Source organism: Heterodontus francisci, chromosome 19, assembly GCF_036365525.1.
Source record: "Heterodontus francisci isolate sHetFra1 chromosome 19, sHetFra1.hap1, whole genome shotgun sequence".
Lineage (NCBI taxonomy): Eukaryota > Metazoa > Chordata > Chondrichthyes > Heterodontiformes > Heterodontidae > Heterodontus > Heterodontus francisci.
Genome location: NC_090389.1, coordinates 71,309,061 through 71,333,353, shown reverse-complemented (window position 1 = coordinate 71,333,353; position 24,293 = coordinate 71,309,061). Strand labels below are relative to the sequence as shown.

Here is a 24,293-nt window from a genome sequence, read left to right as displayed (position 1 = left end):
TGCTGGCCTTGCCAGCGATGCCCACTTCCCATAAATGGATTAAAAAAAACATTAAACCAGAGGGATCACTCAGTATTGATCAAGTCATCAAATTCAGACATGACAAAGGCACACCCAGTCCAGTTGACCCTGCAAAGTCCTCCGAACTAACATCCTGGGATTTGTGACAAAATTGGAAGAGGTGTCCCACAGACTAGCCAAGCAACAGCCTGACATAGTCATACTCACAGAAGTGAGCATATCAGCCAATGTGCCAAACTCCTCCATCACCACCATCCCACTGACAGACAGATCCACTAGAGGTGGTGGCAAGGTAGGATACAGTTGGGAGGGAATGGCTCAACATTGACTTTGGACCCCATGAAGTCTCATGACATCAGATCAAACATGGGCAAGGAAACCTCCTCCACCTACTGCCCTCCTTCAGCTGATGGATCAGCACTCCATGTTGAAAACCACTTAGAAGCAGCACTAAGAGTAGCAAGGGTGCAGAATGCACTCTGGGTGGGGACTTCAGTGTTGATCACCAAGAGTGGCTTGGTAGCACCACTACTGACTGAACTGGCCAAGTCCTGAAGGACATAACTGCCAGACTAGACTTATGGCAGTTGGTGAGAAAACCAACGCGAGAGAAAAACCTACTTGACCTCATCCTCACACATCTACCTGTTGCAGATGCATCTGTCCATGACAGTATTGGTAGCAGTGACCACTGCAGAGTCCTTGTGGTCTCCAATGGCTGGCAAAATTGTACCTCAATACTGTGCAACATGACCCCACTCCAACCTATCTCAGTGTGAAGCTGGTCCACATGCTAACCTTTCATGACCACCTGAAGAAGCCAGCCACCAAGACAAAGACAAGGGTCAACCTAGTTCAGAAACTGGCAAATCTTGCATTTGCCTCAACATCAGTGCTTCAGACATCAGCAATGGCCCTTGTGTACTCTGTAGCTGAGTACTGTACACTTGTATGGGACCAGAATTAGCTACACTCAACTGAAAACTGAAATGTGGTGCATCAATGGAACCCTCAAGTTGATCCCAACGCTCTGGCTGCCCGTGCTGTCACACGTTGTTCCCCCATCCATTCGCTGTGATGCTGCAACCCTCCAGTAAGTTCAACAAATCAAGGAAAGCTCTTCCACCAGGAGCTCAACAACATTCCTCAACACCGCTTGAAACACACAAGCCCTTTTGTGCCTTTGACAATGTGACTTCAACCTGTGAAACTTGGAAAGCCAAGTGGAATTCACAAGAAGTTACGAACACCTTGTGAAAGACCCAATGCAGAAGATCCCTGGCTTCAATCTTCCGCAAAGATCATGGGCAACCATAAACTGCATATATAAAAACCATGACAGATGCAGATTCTTGATGCACAAACAGAAAATTAAAATCTCTGTAACGTTTGACTGTGATCACCCAGAAGAGACCATGGAACATGACTCAATGCCCAATTCACAAATACACAGGAGGTATCACAGCGATACACTATGCTACTTCTGATGCAATTATCTAGCTCAACCACCTGATGTAAAATTTTAGTTGTTGCTTTACATCTACATCAGGCATAAGAGAGAGAGAGAGAGCAAGCTCCCTGCAGAGATAAAATTCCATCTTCACACTGAGGACACCCTCCATCGTGTTGTGTGGCACTACCACTGTGCTGAATGGGATAGATTCACAATAGATCTGAGAGCTCAATACTGCGCATCTGAGAAGTGGTGTAGGCCATCAGCAGCAGCAGAATTGTATTCAACCACTCTCTGTAACCTCACGACCCAGCATATCCCTCACTCTATCATCAAGCAAGGCAATCAACCCTGGTTGATTGGTTCAACGAGAAGTGTAGAAGAGTATGCCAAGAGCAGTTCCAAGTGTACCTGAAAATGAGGTGCCAACCTGGTGTAACTACAACACAGGACTATATGCACGCTAAACAACAGAAGCAACATGCTAGAAATAGAGCCAGGCAGTGACACAAACAACAGATCAGATCAAAGCTCTGCAGTCCTGCTACATCCAGTTATGAATGGTGGCAAACAACTAATAGGAGGAGGAGGGCCCATGACCATCCCCATCCATCACTTTAAATATGCCCTCCCTCTAACACTGGCGCAATGTGACTGCAATGTATACCACGTTCAAGATGCATTGCAGCAACTGACCAACATTTCTTCGACAGCACTTTCCAAACCCCAACCACAGCCACCTAGAAGGATAAGGGCAGCAAGCACATGGAAATACTACCACCTCCAAGTTCTCCTCCAAGTTATACACCAACCTGACTTGAAAATATATCACGGTTTCTTCATCATCGCTGGGTCAAAATCCTGGAACTCCCTCCCTAATATCACTTTGAGAATACCTTCACCATAGGGACTTTAGCAATTCCAGAAGGTGGGTCACCACCATCTTCTCAAAGTCAATTAGGGATGGACAATAAATGCTGGCCTTGCCTGCGATGCCTACACCCCATGAATGAATAATTTATTTTCTTTAAAAAGTTGCACACCAATGTAGTTGACTCTTAATGGATTTCTGAAATGGCTTAGCAAGCCACTGTTACAAAGAAAATCGCAGAAGGTCTAGCAATTTGTTTTCTGGGCATCTAGTGAATGCTGACATAGCCAGTGTTGTAAACAGGCTTGGGAATAAATAAAAGAAAAACTTGAAACAGCATCAGCTTTAAATGTTTGCCGCAATTCAACAGCTAAAAAAATTCCACAACAACAGTCACACAACTAATTTATAAAATGTTATTTCTAAATTGTCATCTGTACACACTTAAGGGAACTGATTGAGCACATCAAGTCAACCACATACAGCCTCCTGAGAAAGCAGCTGCAAGGATAAAACTAACCTCCTTCACGTAAAAGAACAGCTGCATTCTCCTTCAGGGTTCAACAGCTGTGAACTAAACAAAAAATGCACATGTAGAGGGCTCAAAAATGCATCTATATGGCCTCAACAGGAAAGAATAAAGGGCTAACATGCCTTAATGTAATCTCAGACGCAATGAGAACACACTTCCCTTTACAGGAGAGGAAATGTCTAATGCATAAGAGTTATCCAGATATGCATCATGGCATTAAGAAATAAACTCTGTTAGAGATTACATTCATAGTAGCTGAAGAATAACTTGGCTAAAGGAAGCTTTAAATCTTAAGGAGGATGAAATTACTTTGTTTCAAAGTGATACATGTACTAAGTATGCATTAACATGGATCCATTTTAGCATTAGTACAGCATTAGCACATTTTAATCCAATTTCCAAAATTCTTCCAGGATCCAAACCAAAGCATGTTAACACACATTTCTTTTGGCTTGCTGAGAGCCTAATAAGTGCCAATTACAGATCAACTCACAAATATTCATATGTTTGTCTTCTAGTCCAAATCGTATTAAAGATTGTGTCCAAACAGTGGAGAAAATAGACAGAGCTCCAATAGCAACCAAACAGGAGATATTGTAAACACCAAGTCAATGGTTTTAGTCTACACAGTAGCATGGATGTATCACCAAGTCTTCCTTTGCTGTACACATTGGAGGAGTATAATTAGCAAAAGTGGACCAGAGAAGTCCAAGGATGTAGATGAGGAGAATCACCAGGATCTACTATTGCTTGAGGCACCATGCCTGCTGTCACCAAAAGATCTGCCTCGGCCTCAGGAAGGAGCAAAGTTGAAAGAAGCGATGCCGCACCAAGGAAGATGTACATGAATTGTGACAGCTAATGAACAATACTGTAAGCAATGGTAAAAATGATAACTGCTTTCAAATTTTTCAACCAAAAGTAGTGAGAATCTTGCTAATGACCAAGCAGTTTGCAGTTAATCGTTGCATTATCCAGGTCACAAATACCCTGCTTTGTCATGCATTAAAACGGGTATCCACAGATGGCAGCATCAGAAAAAAATCAATGGAGTTTTTCAAAAGGAGGTGGCATTCTTAGGGTGCAGGCAATCACTTGCACAGCCATTTAGCCATTCAGAAACCTTTGCAATATCCCATGGCACTCATCAACAGAAATGGACACTATTCAATCAGGGGTTGAATGACCTCCAACCACTGCCAAATAATTAGAGTCATAGAGAGATACAGCACCGAAACAGGCCCTTCAGCCCAACGAGTCCGTGCCGACCATCAACCACCCATTTATACTAATCCTACATTAATCCCATTTTTTCCCTCTCACATCCCCACCTTCCCTCAATTCTCCTACCACCTACCTACACTAGGGACAATTTTTACAATGGCCAATTTACCTATCAACCCGCAAGTCTTTGGCATGTGGGAGGAAACCAGAGCACCCGGAGGAAACCCACACAGTCACAGGGAGAACTTGCAAACTCCGCACAGGCAGTACCCAGAACCGAACCCAGGTCGCTGGAGCTGTGAGGCTGCGGTGCTCGCCACTGTGCCGTCCCAATTGTGTGCATGTGAATATAGAGCTTTGAACGAGTGCCCACGATACCTATATTTTAAGAAAATTATGAATACTTCCACAAATTGGCAAGTTAGACAGTTAACTCTTCAAATAGATTAGTTACTCAATAAATGGTACCTGATGCCACTGTGCAACTCTCATAACTCCCAACAAAGGTCATGTAACCGTACACATTTGAGCAACAGGAACATAGAAAGGCAGATATTTGGTGTGCTCAATCATCATTCCAATGTTTATACTTCACCAAGGTTTGTGCTATAAACTGCCTGAGCGAGCTGGCAAAATAACATTGCACATGATGGTCATCAAAAGAGGCTTTCACCTACTGATTGAAGATGATCGGCAACATGAAAGAAACAGGAGATGGAATGGAAGCCAGAGAATAACAGCAAGGAAAAACTCAGCAGGCACTCAAGAAATGCTTTCTAAGCTCGAACAGTAGTTCTTTCCTTTGGACCGGTCTTTGTGTTTAATTGGGTGTTCTTTATATTTTATGAATCACCATTGCTCAGTAGTGCTGTTTATGTAGAAACTATTTACTTTGAAATAAAACAATTACATTAAATTTTAAAGTAATGTGTCTTTATTACAATAACAGTGAAGTAGTTGTGTATATTTAACTGTGCCCACCTCTTCTAGTACATAAACTAGTACCCTGTTACAATTCTACTTTAGTGTGATATACACCGGAAAGCAATAGACATGTTGAGAACCTGCTTATGATTCAGTTTGTTTCCTCCTTCAATATGTGGCTGGCCCAGGCAATCTTGCTTCTGTGCTTTAATATCTTGTGAAGGCCTGTTTACTTTTAGGGGCTTTCACTGTCACTTGTTGATAACCAACTGCAGACAAGGGCCTAGTGACAGATCGAGATGTGGCGATGACACTAAGTGCTGTGGTGTGGCTTACTATTGAATCAGTCAGCACAGAACGAGGCCATTTGGCCCATCATGTCTGGATCGGCTCTCTGAAAGATCTACCATTTCCCTATAGCCCTGCTAATTTCTTTCCTTTGAGAATCTGATAATTACATATTCTGCAAATTACCCCTAAATTCAGTTGACTCAGATTTCTGAAAGCTTTGAACTTTGGAGATAAGAGCATGGAAGCCACAGAGCCTTCCCAAGGAATCCATTAACCATTTTGGTATACAGAGATAAGATACATTTGCCACAACAAAGATATTTATTTTTCTTATAGATTTAGTAGAGGTGCTCAAAATTGTGAATGGTTTTGATTAAGTAGATAGGGAGAAACTGATTCCACTGGCAGGAGGGTTTGTAAACAGAGGACACAGATTTACCGTAGGATAACTGGAAAAAGCATAGTGGGGGAATGAAGAGAAATTTCTTTACTCAACATGTTATGATCTGGAGTGCGCTGCCAGAAAGGGTAATGGAAGCAGATTCAATAGTAACTTTCAAATGGGAATTAGATATAGCAGGAAATATTTATATGGCTATGGGGAAAGATCAGGGGAGTGGGAGTAACTGAATAGCTGTACCAAAGAGATGGAACATACACGATGGGTCGAATGGCCTCCTTCTGTGCTGTATGATTCCATGATTCCTCATTTTAAATGTGAATCTCACACGGTCGTGAATGCCTGCACCTGATGTAACAAGGAAAAAAAATAGCTGTCTTGCTGATACATAGCGTGTTTCATACCTGATCTTTCTTTGTGTAGAATACTATTTGATAGGATGATCCCAGCATAGTTCCTTTATGAATTCCGTCCTTGATTTCATCATATAGGAGCTTCTCCCCAAGAATAATGTGATACTTCACAGAGCTGCCATCCTGTAAAAGAAAGAGTAACAGCTCATACCGCACATCCAGGTATCCTCATCTAAGGAATGAAGGTGCCTTTGTACACTGCCAGATAGCCCTACAATTACTGCTGAAAAGCTAAAGTAGTCAGGAATAGTCACCATTGGTCATGTGACTTATGCCAATCCTCTCCATGTGCATGCCACTTGGCCAATATTTTAGATAAATGCTCACATTATAAAATGTCTGGGTGTCACTAGTTACGACCTCAGCTGAGACCGTTAACTTTAAAACAAGAGATATGAACTCCCAGACCAATTAAAGGAATAATTGACATATTTTCACGTTTAAGACTTTTACTATAACAACTAAACTAAAAATTGACATTAACTAAACAGTACTTATTAGGTAGCTAATACACTAAATTATTGCAATAGGTATTTCCCATTAACCTATTAACACACTCGAAAATCTTGGCCCACATTTTGATGTTACACAGTGCTCATCGAATCGGTATCTTTGCAGTTAAAAGTCCCAAACTCCTTCTAGTTGCAATGGGTTGGTCTTCCAATGTCCTTAACAAAGTCAATGTCCTCTTCGTTCACTTCTTCCGAGCACACTCGACTGGTCCTCTATTAATAAGGCAAAATCTGGTGACCCTCTTGGTCTTTACTCCTCCACAAACCATGAGCCTTGGAACCAGGTTCAAAACATTAGCAGCCTTTCACTGTATCAGTGCTCTGAGAACAGCTGTTTTCTCTCTCTCTCTTCTGATGCTGTGCAGCTCCTGCTGGTTTCTTCATGTCTTCCTTTCTTCCTTACAGCCTTTAACCAGAACCAAAAAGTCAATAGTCATTTTCCTTTTACAATATTCAGAGTCCATAAGTCTGGCCATATCAAAGCCACCTGGATCTTTTGTTTCCAGTTGTTAGCAATTGCAACTCCAATTTGCATTTTCAGAACCCTTGGCTCCCTGTTTATGATCTGAGAGTCTTGGAGAACGAAACCCATGGTCCATCAGGTGTTACAACCTTGCACTCTGCTTTCAAAAGGGTCTTTGATCTGGGTTCCTTGTTTACATTGTAACCAAGACCCCGGGCTTGTTTCGGGCAGACTTGGCGTGAGGTCACATGTCTCCTCCAAATCACAGTTTTTTAAAACATAACCATACGACAAAAGGCCAGCATTCATAACACACTTAACCAACTGTCATGCTCCCAATTATTTGGAAGTATCAAGACAATAGTTATATTCTTCAATATTAGAAATAATCCTAGCAGAATGCTGTGAAAATAAAATTGTGTACTTGGCATAATATAGTTTTGCTTCTCAAATATCGACTTACATAAACTTGGAAATAACTTTTGCTGATATTAGTGGAGGAATGCACAACACATTCGTATGACATTTTTTTGTCTTTTATTTTAATGGAGGCATTAATCCATTTAAAGTAAACACTTTGACTGGAATTTTAAGCCCCCCAAAGAAGTGGGCTGGTGGTGGGGGCGGGGAGGATGGGGGGGCAGTTCCCGATCCCCTCCTGTCCCCATTGCCAATTTACATAGGTGGTGGCAACGAGAAATGGCCCACCCACCCCAGGCCAATCAAGTCCTTAAGTGGCCAATTAACTGGCACTTAAGGGCCTCTGTCCGCTGTCACGGGTATTTTACCCTTGGCTGGTGGGCGGCTGAGGCCTCAAAAAACCCGCCTGATGAAAGCAGCCGGCCTTCTTGCAGGCTGGGGGAGGGGTCCTCCTGATCGCCCCCGAAGCCCCAACCACCCCCAACGCACAACACTCCCCCTGCCTCCCTAACCGACCCCCCCCCCCCCTTACCTCGCCGGGGCCCGACCGATTGTCCCCAGCAAGGCCTTAAAAACCTTTTTCCAGGGCCGTCCTTCATCTTCTTCCGATGGCTGTGTGCAGTCCCAGCAGTGGCCACCATTCCCGGTGGTGCTGCTGGGACTAAGAGCTGCTGGCTCGCTGATTGGCCGGCAGTTTCATTAGGCGGGACTTCCACCTCCTTGAGGCCCAAGACCAATTAAGGGCCTGAGGAGTGTAAAATCCGGTCTGGCTCCCCAGGCCCGGCGCCGGCGTGCTTGCCACTGACTTTTCGGCTGGTGGACGCAGCCCCCCTGCCCAACGAAAAATTCCAGCCTTTAGCACTTTAGAATAGCAGAGGAATGTTATGTGATGCGTTAAGTGTACATTTACAAATAGTCATTTCTAGCCTATCATATTTTAAATTCAAAAATACGTCCATTAGAAAACCTTTCATACATAGTTGTATTCACTTTACATTCAACACTGGAGAAAAATAGGAGGGGAAAGTTTGACTATTGGTCTTTTGAGCATACCAGCCCCAAGGTATTGCTTCTATCCTTGGAACAAATACTCATGTTAATTTGAAGTTGCTTTTTACTGGAAAAGATGTTAATTATCTGGTGGTTTGAATTAAGAAATTTAATTTAAAAAAGCAGCACAGGCAGCAGTATCTGCATGATTTCAGAATTAGGCAACATCAAATTATGAATAGGCTGTGTGCATTTAGGAACAGACATTAAAGAATCAGAGTGGATGAATAAGATGAATGGAGATGTCTCATTACTAACTGGAGGGGTGCAAATGTTGGGGATTGGAAAATGTAACAGTCCTATAGTAGGTCTTGGTTAAGGCTTTGTAGGTTTGTGTTTGGTGATGCTCATTTCAGCACAAAGGACACAGTTACACCACCACTTCCATGTAAATACAAAACAGCATTGATACAAAAGTGCTGGTATAACTTGGGAAAGAGTTCAGTCATTTGATTCTCAGGCACATAAAAACAAGGGAAATGAAACTACCTCTAGCAGACAGTCTCACAATGGATGAAGTGGCTGTATAAACATAGCCAGATTTCAAAAGGTCCAGCTGATCCTAGAAAACCTGGGGACATTATAAATATATTTTTCAGTATTTAACTGTGATGAGAAAGCAAACATTCCAACCTGCTGTCTCATAAGATTAAAAGTGATCCAACTGCTGAATGGAGTTGTGTGCATACATACATGTGCAGAGCTCCCCTGTAGTAAGAGCTCAGCGTCAAGTGCAGTTGATATTTCGGGAGGAATTTTAACATGGGTGAGCAGGTGGGATTGGGTGCCGTTGGGAGATTAAATCGGCAAAACATGGAAGTGTGCCAGGTTTTAATCAGGCGGGACAAGGAGCGGGCAGCCGAACCTACTCCCAAGAGCAATGTTCCTCCTAAGCTGTGCGACTGCACAACCTGCGAGCTCCCGTACAGACCAAGCACAAGTCAACTCCTTTAGGTTACTGGGCATACATGGCCACGCAAGATAATTTAAAGGTCTCATGCGCAACAAAAAAATTAGAGGGAACATTGCCTTGGAAGCTTCAGATTGAACCTGGTTAGCAGGTTTAATTGTGGCCGGCCAGGTTTCCATGGTCATGGGGATCCCAGCAGCTGCAGCGAGGTGAGGACAAGCTTGGGGAGCACTCCTTGTGGGCCAGGAAAAGCAGGAGTGCTTCCTCCTGGTCCATCAAGCTTCCCCACCATCAAACATCATCCACCGAATAAAAGGCCCCTCTTCCCTGCAGAATTGTCCCAAACTCCCCCTGGGATTGGACCCCCATCCCTCTATGATAGCACCCCCAGGATTGCGGATTGGACTGCCTGTCAGTGATTGGACATACCTGGCCCTGTGGCCTCCTTCGCAGTCCTCCCTACTCGACTGGAAGCCAAGCCTGTCAATCAAGCTGATTTCTGGGCAGGGAAACTAACAATGGCGAAAGACACACGCTGTACAGTTAAATCTCCAAACCCAGACTTCCAGGTTTCCCCTGTGGTACGGGGCAATGCAGCTCCGGAATGCTAAAGTGGTGGGCAGTGTCCTCGATCTCCATCGCCATGGCCGTGGTAATATTCTCTTGGGCCTATTGCTGGGTGGCTGAATCAGGTACTAGTCCCATTTAAAATGCTAACCAAGTGCTATGACATCCCCCATTGCTAATTTTGGTCTGAACTGGGGAGAACCATACATACCGCGATCAATATCAGCTGGTGTCCCAGCCGAAGAGGATCTTAAAGGTAATTTCCTCTTCATTTCTGTGAGGTTGGGAGGCTCCAGAAAGCTAACCACGGCCACTGATGTTCTGGCTCCCCCTCCCCGCCCTGCTCAGAGATCAGGGGCCCATTCTTACCTACCTCCTTGTGGCCCAGAAGCCGGCCAGGAAGGCCAATAGCACAGGGTTTGGATCCAGCGGGTTGCCCCGGGGTGCTCAATCTCTGGCCACAGCCTACAAGGCTGGAAGCTATTGAGGCCCAGCCCTCCACATGGACTGAGCCTTGCATTGCGACTACTGGGCAGCCAGCCAGTGCAATCTACCGACCAGCAATTCAAAGCTCATGGGGGAAAATCCACCCGACTGAATCATGGTGAAAACAGGAATCATACCAGCTGTTCAATATTCTCAGCTCTGCAGTACTCTTCAAGTGTTGCATCTTCTGGCATTAATATAGTGTACTGTTTGGACGATTCTATCTCGTCAATAAGGTGGTTTTGCTAAAGGAAAATCAGAAAAAAATCAAGAATTATCACCTGCCGTTCCATTAAAATTAAAAGGTTAAATATGACTTTTATACGGAAGCTCAAACCAAGTATCCCTGCTGCAAACCTTAATTTTTTTGGAAGTAGGCACTTTGTCAACAATAATTTCTCATTTGGAAACTGCACCTAAGTTTGATTCCTAATCAGTACAGTTAGCTGCTCTGGGCTGGTAGAGGTGTTACAATTGATCTTAGGCCCCCAGGATTGGGGGGTGGGTGGTGGGGTCAAAACAATTAGCTTAGGGTTCAGTGACTCATGTGGCTGTTGTATGAGCAAGGCCACGGGGTCACCACAAGTCTGTGCAAAGCTGTGATGCCTCCCATGTTGAGTTGCCTACCAACATTCACTATCGAAGTACATAAAGTTTATATACTTTACTGACACTGCCACAAATGTGTAGGAAGGAAAGGTCACAGTGATAGGGGAGGGTCCCACCAATTAAATGTCTTCATTGGGCTAGGGGCACATATGGGGCACATAACACCACCCCCTGCCTTCATCAGTGCGACTGGAAAGTGTGGCCAAAGAGGCCGGAAAGTTCAGCTGAAGATTCCCAGGCTTGCTGGGTACCCACACGTAGGTTTCCACAGGGCCCTCTTACAAAGGAGGACACTTTTAAAAAATGACAAGGACAACTCGTAACTCTGCATGGTATACTACTATCTGAAATTACCCCAAGGCTAAATGCATCACACCATATTTATCAATATGTACAGCATTTTATTGAAAGTTTTGGGGAAATTGAAACATTTACTAAGAGATGTGCTACACATGGGCCCATCCCCTCAACTTCGAGATGAACCTCCACTCTACTTATCTCATCTAAGATACTATTTCCTCGACCTAGCTTTGTGTCATCAGTAAGTGTGCTCTCCAATGCCTTCAGTCAAATCATAGATAAAACTGGTGATGAGCAATAGTCCTACTATGGATCCCTACACGACCCTGGATAGATTTGCAACTTGCCACATGGGCATAAAACCGGTGTTGTGAGTAGGAGATTTATTATAGAAACGCACTTACTTTAGCTTCCATTGAAATCAGGCAGCCTCAATAACAGACGTCTGACCTACAACACCAGTTTCACACCTGGATGACTTTGAAAGTCTGAGTGAGTGGACCCAATGCAGAGCCACTATCATTAATAACTACCCTCAGCCTACAAGCATACTATCAATTTGGTATTCAGCTTAAAACCTATCGACTAATACCACAGGATGTAATCTTACTTAACAGCTTTCAGTGCGACGCTGTAGTGAATGATTTTGGGAAATTGAAACACACAATATACCAGGCTACTATCATCAATCAAGCTTATGACCTGTTCAAGAAATTCCAAAAGCCCTTTTAGGATTTTTAAAAAAGTGTTCATAAAGCATATCTCTAATCATTCCTTTCAGTAACTTACCTACAACTTAAGTCCAACTAACTGGTCTACAATTGACAAGTTCTTACTCTCTTCCTTAAATATAGTCACCACATGGGCTTCTCTCTAGTTCATGAAGCCAATCCCAGGCCTCAACAAACTGTTAAATATATGAACCAGAGGCTTTCATAATACAGATTAGATTAGATTAGATTAGAGATACAGCACTGAAACAGGCCCTTCGGCCCACCGAGTCTGTGCCGACCAGCAACCACCCATTTATACTAATCCTACACTAATCCCACATTCCTACCAAACATCCCCATCTGTCCCTATATTTCCCTACCACCTACCTATACTAGTGACAATTTATAATGGCCAATTTACCTACCAACCTGCAAGTCTTTTGGCTTGTGGGAGGAAACCGGAGCACCCGGAGAAAACCCACGCAGACACAGGGAGAACTTGCAAACTCCACACAGGCAGTGCCCAGAATCGAACCCGGGTCCCTGGAGCTGTGAGGCTGCAGTGCTAACCACTGCGCCACTGTGCCGCCCGTATAATATCAGGGCCAGCAGCCTCATCTACTTTGACCCTCGCCAAGACTATACAATGACCCTGCTGGAAAGTGAATGTATCCGATACATTGAATGGAATCTTCCCGGTCCCACGGAGACAGGTCTGGAGGTGGGACCAGGAGCAAAATTAGAAAGTCCTGAGTCAGGGTGAGCAATCTTGCCATAGGCGGGGTCAGACCAACACTGGCCCACCCAGCAGCAGCAGGTAGCCAATTAATGTAATTAACAGCACACTTGGGGGTAAATTGGTGACGTCACCAGGCTCTTCCCAATGGTGGACGGGCCCCCACTGTGGCCGAAGCCCGGCAGATACATAGAGGCAACCTCCCAGTGGCAGGCCAGTGGGGGACCACTGATGCCTTCTTTCAATCACCCCGTCCCGTAGTGAAGGGGATCAGAGAGTCATAGATGCAGCCATAGGCCATCTTATGGAGGGTTCCCCCTTCATCATGATGGCCTGACAGCTGTGGCCAAACTTAATTTTTAACACTTCAGAGGGCTCCTCCATCTTGAGGCGCCCTCACAGTCTCCCACCTACATTGGCTGTGCCCACCTCTCCTGGTGGTGCAGCTGGCTATCTACAGCTTCGGGCAGTCCAACTGGCCCTCCTGCCTGCGCAGCCTGTCCATCATCCCTAATTGGACGGCGCTTCCAGAGGCGGCCTGCTAATTGAATGATCACGCAGACGGGTGGAACGCAGGCACCATTGGGGTCAGGATCTGGAAATGGTCCCTACGCCCGAGAATCTTCTGAGTTCAGAAGATTCTCGAGCATAGGGACCATTTCCAGGTCCTGACCCCAATGGTGTCTGCGTTGAGAAGATTCTTCCCATAGAAACTTTAGCACATTTACCCATTCCTGCTTGTGTTGAATTTAGACCTTTCTCAGGGATTGATCGTACATAGTCCAAATTGCCTGCTTTCTCTATCTCCCTTTTTATGTTCTACATTAATTAATTATTCAGTACCTTCTTGAAGACTATAGCATGAGGACAGGGTGATAAGGCTGGCACCATCTGTGGAACTGCACATCAGCATAAATGTGCACCTTCACAAGAGGAGAAAATTAGGAAATGGGAATATTTTCCCTTCCCCAATATTCAGTAACTATTGGTTACCAAAGAACAGGCTTGTAGGCCAAACCCATCTCCAGTGTATTAAGGAAATGATAAAATCAAACATTGATACATTTTAAAAATATCTTGTGGAAAAACTATGCACTGTAATAAATCATTGTGAACTCGAATTCAGGTAAGACTCTTTCTGCTATAAAACAGTAATTCAATGCTATATTTTAGTTATACCTGTAATAATTGTTTGAAATGAGAGTATTGAGGCAATTGTTCTAGAAGATCCAGCAAACTAGGCAGAAGTGGTGGCAAATCTTCCGAAGGAGGCAACAAAATCTAAAAAGGTGTAACAGATTAGACAAAGCAGCTCTGAATAAATCACCTATGTTTTGTAAGAGTTTTATAATGTATTAGTGGAAAACACATGTTATATTGTGTAAATACACACCACAAGTAATGACAATTAACATTATATAGCATTACATAGGGCTGAATCTTAACTCCTAAATACTGGTGGATTAGGGTCAGGTGAGAGGTTAAAATTCAAAACAGGAACTAAACCTGCCTCAAACCCACCCATTTCCAGTTTTAATGGAGTCAGGACAAGGGGCTCATAGGAGGCGGTTGGTCATTTAGATATTATAATGCGTGCCTTCATTTTAATAGTCATCCTATTTTTAGCTCATGTCCCAGGCCTTGGGAAATCCAGCAGGTGAATTGAGGTGAGATGGACAGAATCCAGAAGGTAAATGCCTCTACAGCACTGATTGTGGGCCAGGAGGAGCAGGAATGTTATCCCCAGGCCCAGAAAGTCTATCAGCAAACCACCACCGCACCCCCCCACCCAGTGATCAGTCTGCTGCCTCCCCACTATTATCAAACACCCCACCAAAGACCATCTGTCTTCCCTGTGATTAGAAACTGCCCCCATACAATTGGACCCCCGCCACAATCTCTTCCAACATCTCCTCTAGACCTAACTGGTCTCTGGCCAGCTCAGCTACAAGCTTGTGCTGTCAGAATTCCCACCCAACAGGCCTTCAGCTTGTCAATCAGGCTGGTGATGGATGGGAAACCTACAGAAAAATAATGAAGGACTTCCTGCAGTAGAAAAACCCGTACTTTTGGGTTTCCGGGCCTCAAAGCAGCACCCACCCCTGTCCCTCCTTACCCTGCATGGAACATGCCTCCAAGCTATAGCCCAGGCCATAGAGTCTACAGCACAGAAACAGGCCTTTTAGCCCAACTTATCTATGCCAGTGTTTACGCTTCACACGAGCATTCTCCCACCCTTCTTCATCTAACCCCATCAGTATATTCTATTTCCTTTCTTCGTTATGTGCTCATCTAGCTTCCCCTTAAATGTATCTATGCTATTTGCCTCAACTACTCCTTGTCATGCATTGGGTATTAATGATAGAATGTCTCATAACAATGGACTGAATTGCAACACTTCTCTCACTGTGATGGAACAAAGTTGCCTTTTTGCAACGCATTGATGTAATAGATTAGAATGAAGCTATTTCATCTCAGGGAGCTGGGTCCAATTCCAGTGAAGATTGATGAGGCGAATTCTCCCTCTGCTAGCTATAAGGATCCTTTGTGAAATTAGCTTATCATGTTTGAGTCAAGGTCTACAGACAGGTCCACAGCTAAAACTTTCCAGAATTCAAACTTCATTATCAATCTCATTCGGAATGACTATAATTAAGTCTGGATTGTATAATGTGAATGTTACATTGATGTAGTCAGACTCTTGAGGTTGGAGTTTAGGAGCATTTTAGACCACAGCAGAAGGATCGTCATGCTGCATCAAATCCACAATATACCTGTACTGCAAAATGGAGGTAGAAAATTGTCTTATTCCCCAGTTTTCACACCCTTTCCTTGAGGAAAGTTATAGATAAAAATCAGGGTGCAAATGATAGAAATCTGCAGCTATGTTACATGGAGCTAACACAAGAAGCTAAAAATATAAAACCTTCTTTTCATTGACTGTGGTGATTTCTTAACGACAAAATGTGTCAAGTCAGGCAAACCACTGGCCCAGCATCGTCTGACACAGCTCCATTAAGCTGGTTTTAATTTGTCATGCAGTTTTCAATGGCAGATTCAATCTGTACCAAAAAGCAATTATATGTTTGGTTGCAGAAAAATGTTGAAAATGTGTGGGGGTAGGAGGTGGTGGTTAACACAGCTCCCTGCAATAAAACCCCAAATCTCAAAGCTCCTTTCCAATCTTGAATCAAATCCTTTTGAAATGTGTTCTGAGATATTTTTTAAATATCACAAATTCTGAAGATAGGCTTCCATCATTGCAAATCTTTCCATAACCTTCTGCTAAAGCTAGCCTAGACAGATGACTTAAAAAGCTGTCCTCCTCATGAGATTAGTACACAGATCTATTTTAAAATCATACAAAGTTGCTAACTTTTACATGAAATGGTGAAGAATGTACCTTATCAATAATATGGATGTAGCCATTCACTGCTGGGATATTGGGTATAATGATTCTTGCCCCACCAATGGTCAGAGTCTGAAAAAGATAAGTTAAAATTAACTACTTTTTACAATTCAAAGATGGTAAATTTTAAAATCTTTCCACTCCAATGTATAACGAAATTGAAAATATGAAATTATTTATATTTGCTCCCATTGTGAAATAATTTTATTTTGAAACTCTTGTTAAAGGAATGCTATCAGTAGGACTGATTGTCCTGTCCCATTGTACTGTCAGCATAACTGAATTGCTGCATGAACAGAGCAGCATTTTGCCAACACAATTAATTTTGCATCATTTGATGTGGGGAGCTCATTATACTAATGCCTACCCTACTCACATGTGCCAGGTGCAGAGAGCAAACTGCATGCATGGGCAGGATATCTGGTGAGTCAGCAGCTCTTGAAGGGTTGCTCACATTTAAAGGGGAGTTGTAGTGAAGAACTGCTAGAAGGCTTTGGTGTCTGGGGAAAATGGACCCCAGAAGGAACAGGAAAAGGAGCAGACTGTTCCATTTGAAAATAGTATCCTCAAAGCATTGATCCAGAAGGTGCAGCGACGAATGGTTACCCACCTTGGAGCACAGAGAGACCCACCTTTCATGGGCAATTTCTAAAATTTGCGGAAAGAAGTGTTAGGGCAAACTAAGATACACTGGGAAAAATTGTACTGTAAAGTATTAGGGAGGATAAAATTAATTTGTTTTATTTCAATTGTATTGTGTGAGCTCACTTGGGAGGGGGCAGAATAAGATAGCACCAGAGGAATGGAGTGCTATCTGAGTGATGGCCTTGGACCCTGACAAAAATTCTGGCTGCTGGGATAAATAATAAATCATAAATACTGGAGAGGGTCAATGGGCCTTGTCCAAAAATTGCTACAGGGCTGGTGGTGCCAGTAAGCTCGCTATTGGGTGCCGAGCATTTCCCATCACCCCTCTTCTGATAGGTGCCTCGAATGCACACATATTGGTAGGGCACCCACCTGGATTACTAACATTAAGGTGCCTTCCTCAACCCTAGATGCTTTGTCAGAATTAGGGATGGAGTTTCCAGTGGGTACTCCCTGGCATTTATGTCTTACACAATATGAAACACTTTGGCCCCTAAGTTCAATCACAAAATTTGGTTGTGTAGTTTATAGTGAAGAGGATAGCTGTAGACTCCAGAATTATATCAATGGTTTGGCTGAGTGGTGGAAAAGTAGCAAATGGAATTCAATACAGAGAGGTGTGAGGTAATACATTTGAGAACATAGGAAGATAGGAACAGGAGTAGGCTATTCAGCCCCTCGAGCCTGTCCCGCCATTCAATGAGATCATGGCTGATCCGCGGCCTAACTCCATAAACCTGCCTTTGGCCCATATCCCTTAATATCTTTGCTTAACAAAAATCTTAGGGAGGGCAAACAAAGCAAGGAATACACAATAAATGGGAGGATATTGAGAGGGGGAGAAGAAGTGAGAGACCTTGGAGTGCACGTCCACAGGTCCCTGAAGGTGGCAGGACAGACAGATAGAGTGGTGAAGAAGGCATATGGAATGCTTTCTTTTATTGGTCGAGGTATAGAATACAAAAGAGGGATGTAATGCTGGAACTGTATAAAACGCTGATTAGGCCACACCTGGAATATTGCATACAGTTCTGGTCACCACATTACAGGAAGGACATAATTGCACTGGAGAGAATACAGAAAAGATTTACAAGAATGTTGCCAGGCTTGAAAGTTGCAGATATGAGGAAAGGTTGGATAGGCTAGGGTTGTTTTCCTTTGAACAGAGGAGGCTGAGGGGTGACTTAATTGAGGTGTACAAAATTATGAGGGGCCTAGATAAAGTAGACAGGAAAGACCTGTTTCCCCTCGCAGAGGGGTCAGTTACCAGGAGACACAGATTTAAGGTGATTGATAGAAGGATTATGGGGGACATGAGGAAAAACCTTTTCACCCAGAGGGTGGTGGGTGTCTGGAATCCACTGCTCCGATCAGTGGTGGAGGCAGAAATCTTCAACTCATTTAAAAGATACCTGGACCTGGACCTGGACCTGAAGTGCTGTAACCTGCAAGGCTATGGACCAGGTGCTGGAAGGTGGGATTAGATTGGGCGCTAGTTTTTTCAGCAGGAAAATAAAGATGGGCTGAATGGCCTCTTTCTGTGCTGTAACTTTCCTACGGTTCTATTTCCGATTGGAACCAAGGCAGAATCCCAAAGGGCTCCAGAAAATGGGGCCAAAGCCAGTTTTGTTGGATTCTATCCTGTCAGCTCTGCTGCAAGAAATTCAAGTGTAGACAATGGTGGGGGTGGGGTGTTGGTAGTGGTACTGCATGGTGAATCCTCTGCTTGCCCACTTTGCCTAGCAGGTGTGCTGGGGAATTTTCCAAGAAAATCTCCTGAACTCTCCCAGACCAAGGTTTGATTTAGGCAGTTTAAAGGCTGCCTGTATTGTCAGCCTGGCAAAGACCTGGGGTACCTCAGGCAGAGCTGTCACGAGCTGCTCCGCCTTATAAAGACTGTTCGGGGCTGGGTGCACTGAAGCACCCTTGCAGGCTCTGGCGGCTTGCCCTCACCATTCAAATGTCCCCTCAATTTGTGTTGGGATCTATCTCTTTGAGACTGGGCAGCCAGGAATTCTCTTCCACTGAGCTTCTGGAGGAACTGGAATTCAGGAATTTCAGTCGTTTTTGTTTTGTGATCAACAAAAGAGGGAATTAATTTTTGCTACTTTACTCCAAAGAACTGCTAACAAATAATGGTGGTGAATTATGGCTGTTTTTTCATGGAGGTGAAAGATCTGTAACTGATGAGCACTATAGACATCAGTGACTTATGAGGACTTTTGGCACAAGATAAAGAAAATCTCAAGGAGCTCATTGCTGGCGAGACTTTTACATGAGTGAAATACCAAACACATGGGCAGTGAAACTATCAGCCTCTCTCTCAGAATAAATTCCTGCTAACTATAAAATTCCTTTATACTGTGTTCCGTTAGTCCATTTGGCTTCAAATGCTGCTGCCATTGGTGCAAATGGTTGATGGGCAAATACAATGATATTTTAAATCCACATTGGGCATAGTAATGCCAACTGGTGGAATGTTCCCATTAAGTAAATTGTATTCTGATCAGATTCCAGATTCTAACACATTCACACCGCAGTCCAAATTAATCAGTTGCCTCTGTGAATGGCAAAACTTCTTTCTTTTATCTAAAAAAATACATCAAAGTAAAAATCTGTGGAACAGTTTATCTTTTAGAATATGCTCCATTGCATGGCACTACATATATTCTTTTTTTACTGTAATTTTATCAATCAGGAATCCTTGTAAACATGTTAGGAGGAAACACAGTCGTAGACGGAGGTTGACCCATGTCGGGACTTAGGAAGTAGTGTGGGAAACATTCCTGACAAGTACAGTTTCTTGGCAACAATGAAAGGCTGGGATGGATGCAGAGAGAGAAAGGTAAAACTAAACTCTACTGCATGTACAACCACAGCAGAACATCACTCTGCCCTCTTTAAAATTATAAAGCTTGTTAAGTTTTAGTCCACTTAAACCTTATGCCTCAGATTTACTCCCTGTTGATAAGGTAAACTTTTTTTTAAAAAGCTCTGTCTCTGAAAATTATTCTAAGTTTAAAATGACCAAGGCATGTGGGGGAGGAAGTGAGGGTGAGTGGGGGGGTGGGGGGGGTGGGGGGCAGCGAGTGCTGGTTGGCAACTGGATGCTGCATTACAGTCCATCAAGGAAAGAGTCTTCAATGACATCATACATTGAACATGAAATGCAAAGATTATCTCCTTACCCCATTTTCATTCTTGATTGGTAATCTGGTTAATATGTTCATAGTTGATAAGTTCTGTCCTTCATACTCTTTTAAATCATCCATGGTAAGTCCACCCATAATAAAATGTGACCTGTAGGTACCAAGTACAAGAATTACAGCAGCTGCAAATTTGCTTGTTTCCTTTGTTTACCCTTCTGAGACAGAGCTGGAAATCACAGCGTCAGAAAATCCAAAGTACCAATAACAATTTTGAAAATAACTAGCACTAAAATTTATTTCTTTTACAATACTAGACCAGATCTTGTGCTCTTTGTTGTCTGCTGTGTTTTCATTGCATTTTCTTTAGTAACCGAAAGGACGGTGGAGATGATTAAACTATTGGTGACCTGATTATAAATGTAAACAGGACTTTGAGTCAAGCTGAAATGTTGACTTTGCCACTGTGAATTATTGCTATTAAATCATGCAGTAATCAAATGACTTGCAGCAATTTTTTTATTATTTCACATAACATTAACTATATTTATTACATTGCCAATGAATGCAAGTTCATATTCTCTCCAAGGAAAGTTTTAAAAGCAATAGGCATTTAAAAGTTAAATTACAATATAGAATCATTGAACGGGTTACAGCACAGAAGGAGGCCATTTAGCCCATTGTGCCCATTCCGGCTCTCTACAAGAGCAACTCACCTAGTCCCACTCCCTCGCCTTTTCCCTGTAGTGTATTCGCCCGAATGATTTACTGAAAAATTATTACTAATCCACAAATTTCAGTAACAAATATAAGTCAGTTTTACAAGGGGAATTGAAAAGTATGTCATCTTGAAAAGCAGCACAGATTTTAAAAGTATGTGGGTTGTGAATATGGGTCTGTGAAAATTAGTCAGTTGCACTAGCACTGTAACTATGTAGCTACCCATGTTGGTGACATTGCAGCATAAATAGACCCATCTCCTTTCGAACAGTGAACCTATTGTTTGAAACATGTCTTCAGTGCATTGACATAGTCAATTTGTCAACCGGGTGCTGTACCTTACAAGGTTTAGTCTAACTCATTCAAGTGGGGAACAGCATCAGTTTGAGACATAGTCACATATAATTTGTTGCCTGGCCTTCCCCAGCTCTTTGTTAACAATTCCAGTTGCCACAACTACTTAGTAAATGAAGGTTTGAATGAGCTTTGCATACATGAATAGAGAGCAAAGCAGTTTAATTGTCAGTGTTTTGCCTGGATGGGTAGTAAAAATACTCACATCTGTGCAAAGAATTGACTGCTACATCATGTTCAAGTCTATCAGCCACATCTAGGAAATTTTCTTAATTCATCTGTAGCCCAAATATACTTGGTTTGGAGTTGGGTTTTCCGATTTACTGTAATGTTGCATTTGCAACCAAAGTAAGTGTAAACCTGCATTAGTATTCTAACTGAGCCAGTAAGTGTAAATCTGTATTAGTATTCTAACTGAGCCAGTAAGTGTAAATCTGTATTAGTATTCTAACTGAGCCAGTAAGTGTAAATCTGTATTAGTATTCTAACTGAGCCAGTAAATGTAAATCTGTATTAGTATTCTAACTGAGCCAGTAAGAATGAAACTTTGTCAAGGTGGAGATCTGGCAGTAGATTTACATTGAATCAGCTGCAGTTTAACACTTGTATTGAACACAATGCTGCAGAACCTACTGCACATTGCTGCAGAATTAGGAAGAATGTCAGTTCGACTGCTATATTTATCAGCTGGCACAAACTCGAGTCTCTCTGGTCAATAATCATCAAGTATTACTTTTGTGGGCCTCGGACCTCCAGCCATTCTTCCTGGATGCTCCAACTTCTTTTGAAGCTTGGAAAGCCCTGGCCTCTACAGTTCCATTATATCTGCACACATGTGATACATGACATCACATTGGATATTTGTACATACAGGTGAAGCAATTGCGGTGGTACTCTGTGAATTAGCAGGAGTTGCACGAGCAACAAGTACAAACTAATGCATTCACCAGAGGAATGAAGGCCTATGTGAGAAAGTAAGATGATAGTGCAGCCATCATTAGAATATTGCATGTTCCACTAGTAAGGAAAAACTGATCTAGAATATTTTTCATATATGAAGGGAAGCATAAAACCCTCCCCAATCATGAAAGAAATAGTTAAAAGTATGCAAAATCAAAAATCCTCATCAGCATCAGTCACACAGTAAGCTGGAAACTGCCAGAAACAAATACCTGTACATAGTTTCTGCAGAACATGTAGCATTCGTATTTGTATGAACTAATTCTTACAGGGATTTGATTACAACAAATGTAAATGTTTATGTCCATCTGGCTTTTTAATAAAAGATCATTTAGCCCCTCTGATGGATTAGTATGTAAATAGATGTGTTGTGGGGAACTAAACCATATAGACCAGAGCTCTCAATTCTCAGTCGGTGCTGATTTAACTGATTTTTAAAAAGACATCAGTTTGGACATTACAAATGGACTCAACCTGGTGTGTATAGATCAGCTACTCATTGAATGGATTTATTAGGCTGTTAGAGAAACCAGATAATAGAATTTTCACACAAAAGAAAATAAGACAGAGCCCTATTTTTTCAAAAAAACCTCTTACTTGACTATGAATGGCAGACTGTCCTGTTGTTCCCAAGATTCTATGTCAGCCTTAAGCATATTGTTTATGGCAGTCTCTGATGGCACGAGAACAGTCATATTAGCTTCTGCAGGGAATTCCATATTATGCAAGGATTTCTGTTTCAAAGAGCAAAGGGAAAAGAATTAAGCCTGCAATCGCCTCCTGTACTAAAGACATTATTAGAAAATCAATCATAGTACAATTGCTACATATTTGTGGATTTTACTCTTGACTATTCCCGTAAGTGTTCCCTTGTTCCTTATGAACTGAAGTGTAACTTTACACAATTTCTGGTAACATAGCAAGTCCAGTGCTCAGACAGAAAACCTTGCGCTGTTTTCAGTTATCTGGATATTTCACTTTCCCTCTTGTAACCTCCTTGTCCTTAAAAAAAGGTAGAATAAACTTTCAGTCAGACCACGGGTCAGGTTAAAAACTACATACCAGGTTTATTACAAGTAGGAGATAAACAGTAGCAATAGGCAATATGGTAGATTACATAATAATTACCTGCAGCACCTCAAAATCAAAAAATACCAAAACTAGGAGATCCTTCACTAACTCTCTCAGCAATACTGGGCCTGGATCAGAGCCCAGAACATAATTAATACAAGGGCTTTGACTAGGACCATGGAATCTTCAGCCCAGTTCCTCAAGAATGAAAAACTGGGCAAAACTAGGCATGATATATTTTCTATCCGCTGTGTAGTTTAATCAGTAAATCAAGTAAATATCTCTCACACTTGCACCAGGTTGTCAAGTAGCCACAAAATTTAACATGCTGGGATGCTTGCAGGTTGCGGTTGGGGGGAGGGGTGGTGTGGAGGGCTTCATGTATTCATTTAAACTAACACATAGGATCATAGGAATTTCTAGACAAAAAAGACCAAGGTAATCTGGTTTTACTTTAATTATTTGGTAATCGTATGATGCATTGATAATGATAGCAATCAATCACTACAACAGACCCAGACTGATAGAAAGAAAAACACAGTGGTGAAGGGTTTTGGGAGCCATAGGTCCAAAGTCAGCTTTTTCCTCCCAAACATGCTACACTTACTCGGGCTACAGGAAAATAAAAAATGATAACCCTTTGATCTGCATTCGAAAAGCTGATAATTATGTATACAGCTAACTTAAAAGATTCCCAAAAGGACCTAATCAAAAACACAGAATGCAGCTGATTGATAAAAATTCATTTGTCTCCTGTGTCATGCAGGCCGCCACCTGCCAAGAATGAGTCATATTAATTTTGTCATATGAACATTGATTTTAAACTTGCTATGAAGAAGAGAAGGATTGTTACAAGGGCTGCCAGACACTTAGCTGAAAAACATTTGCATACTAACAGACAGCGTTTGTGGAGACAAAAGGACCATTCCCTGACACATTCAACCCACAATGGATTTTGATCACCAGACATTGAAGGTGTAAGGAAGAGCACTCCAGAGACTGCTAAGGTGATACAATCCACAAAAGCCAGGACTAGTTAAACCAGCTGGTCACATGACTAACTGGCTGGTCCGGGGTTTTTTGAACTAGA

At 42.6% G+C, this 24,293-nt stretch overlaps 1 protein-coding gene across 1 annotated transcript in view; it reads right to left on the bottom strand.

Annotated features, from left to right (window-relative positions):
* LOC137380165 (stabilin-1-like) overlaps positions 1–24,293 on the bottom strand; it is a 257,422-nt gene that overhangs the window by 115,776 nt on the left and 117,353 nt on the right. Inside the window, exons 29-34 of the mRNA XM_068051908.1 lie at positions 22,730–22,866; positions 20,141–20,252; positions 16,299–16,376; positions 14,075–14,176; positions 10,675–10,782; positions 6,121–6,252 (exon numbers count right to left, since the gene is read on the bottom strand). Coding sequence (XP_067908009.1) covers positions 6,121–6,252; positions 10,675–10,782; positions 14,075–14,176; positions 16,299–16,376; positions 20,141–20,252; positions 22,730–22,866 — 669 coding nt within the window. The remainder of the gene's footprint in view (positions 1–6,120; positions 6,253–10,674; positions 10,783–14,074; positions 14,177–16,298; positions 16,377–20,140; positions 20,253–22,729; positions 22,867–24,293) is intronic.